The sequence below is a fragment of the Papaver somniferum genome, chromosome 7 (assembly GCF_003573695.1).
Source record: "Papaver somniferum cultivar HN1 chromosome 7, ASM357369v1, whole genome shotgun sequence".
NCBI lineage: Eukaryota > Viridiplantae > Streptophyta > Magnoliopsida > Ranunculales > Papaveraceae > Papaver > Papaver somniferum.
The window spans coordinates 201,911,353-201,913,002 of record NC_039364.1 but is presented as its reverse complement, the minus strand read 5'-3'; the positions used below and the strand labels follow the sequence as shown (position 1 = coordinate 201,913,002).

Below are 1,650 nucleotides of genomic sequence, written 5' to 3'. Positions count from 1 at the left end.
AAACAAATATATCATTCATTCCTTTTAAGAAAATATACATTTAACTCTAAAAAATAAATTCCTTATAAAGTTTGTACTTCATAAATTCGATATCTTTTAAATTTTCCTTTTATATTTCGTATTTATAATTCGCACAATAATTTTGGATAGTCTTTATTACTAACATTTTTATTAAAATAAAATAGGTAAGTAACTAAGGGTAGTCAAGTAAAATAGTATGGTCTCCTTAATATTCTGAGAAAGTCAAAGCGGACTATCTTTGTGAAACGGAAGGAGTATAATTTGGGGTGCGGTGTATTGTTTTTTTAATCATCCAGTAATTTGTCTTAATCCAAGCCACTACTTGTATTTAAAAGAAGCACAAGTCACATTCAACATAGCCATCTTAAAGTTTTAGAGAAAAAGAGAAATACAGAACTTGAAAAGTAGAGATTACTTAGAAAAAAAGAATGATGAAGTTGAGATCAAAGAGATTTTTCAGGAGCAACTCTAAGCTTAATAGAAGTGTTAGCAGCGGAAGTAGTAGCAGCAGCAATAGCAGTGGTGGTGCAAATAATGTTGGCGGTGGTGGTGAGATCAAGTGGGAACTTAGACCAGGTGGAATGCTTGTTCAAAAGAGAGACGATGGAGGAAGCAGTAGTGGCGGAGGAGAATTGATCACAATAAGAGTTGCAACTGAGTCAAGATGGCATGATATCTCCATTGATTCTACCTCAACTTTTGGTATGTGTTATTACCCTTAAAACTTCTACATACTCGTTAGCTTCGTACATATCTTCTTCATATGTAGATACAGATGACAGCACGTTGAGTTTTAATATAAATGGATTTTTTGATGTATTTTATTACGGGTACTAACTGTATTTTGGTTATTCGATTTTGCAGGAGAGCTGAAGATAATACTCTCACTGGTGACAGGTTTGGAACCAAGAGAACAAAGGGTATTGTTTAAAGGGAAAGAAAGAGAAGATGGAGACTACTTGCACATGGTTGGAGTAAGAGACAAAGACAAAGTATTGTTGTTACAAGATCCAGCCATTAAAGAAAGGAAGAAACTTCTTCATCATGCCACTAATTTGTTGGCTAGAAATAATAACCAAGTTATTATTCCAATAAATCGCACTATTAGCGTATAATTAGATTATATATATATATATAAAAAAGTTTTTTTTCTTCATCTAACTAACGGAAAATTAAAAAACGGAAAATTAAAAATAAGTTTCTCCAACTCTGTTTGATGGATCTTCTTTTACTATTCCATCACAAGCTAGAGTATGAGAGTTAGGATGTTTCTTTTATTGTGTTGCATGTCTTACCGATCTTTTAATCAATATATAATGTGTTTATAAGAGTTATATTGATTTCCTCCGTCTTTTGTTATTTCTTTCCTTTTTCCATGTGAAAATGTATACTTTCTTCTTCTTTTTCCTTTTTTTTTTGCTCTTTTTTTACGGAAAAAAACAGCAGAAGAGAAAAAACTTGCAAGCATTCGGAGCTCAGTGTATATGAGCACAAGGTGATGAGTTATCTGTAAAACCCTAATATTTGTGTATCTATTTTTTCATTTTAACTAAAAACAACAGAGAGAAAGAGCTGACATTAATATTGTGACATGAGTTTCTGATTGTACGTTCAACGTTAGTAACTGAA

At 31.9% G+C, this 1,650-nt stretch overlaps 1 protein-coding gene across 1 annotated transcript; it reads left to right on the top strand.

Moving 5' to 3' along the window:
• The first annotated feature begins 343 nt into the window (after nucleotides 1–343).
• On the top strand, nucleotides 344–1,420 carry LOC113299387 (BAG family molecular chaperone regulator 2-like). Its single transcript, XM_026548408.1, has 2 exons — nucleotides 344–723; nucleotides 886–1,420. Exons 1-2 carry the CDS (start codon nucleotides 450–452, stop codon nucleotides 1,134–1,136), a joined length of 525 nt encoding a protein of 174 aa, XP_026404193.1. The 5' UTR covers nucleotides 344–449; the 3' UTR covers nucleotides 1,137–1,420.
• The last annotated feature ends 230 nt before the right edge of the window (nucleotides 1,421–1,650 follow it).

Coding starts and splice junctions, on each gene's coding strand:
- LOC113299387 (XM_026548408.1), top strand. CDS start 450: ATGATGAAGTTGAGATCAAAGAGATTTTTCAGGAGCAACTCTAAGCTT. Junction 724..885: donor TGATTCTACCTCAACTTTTG/GTATGTGTTATT, acceptor TCGATTTTGCAG/GAGAGCTGAAGATAATACTC.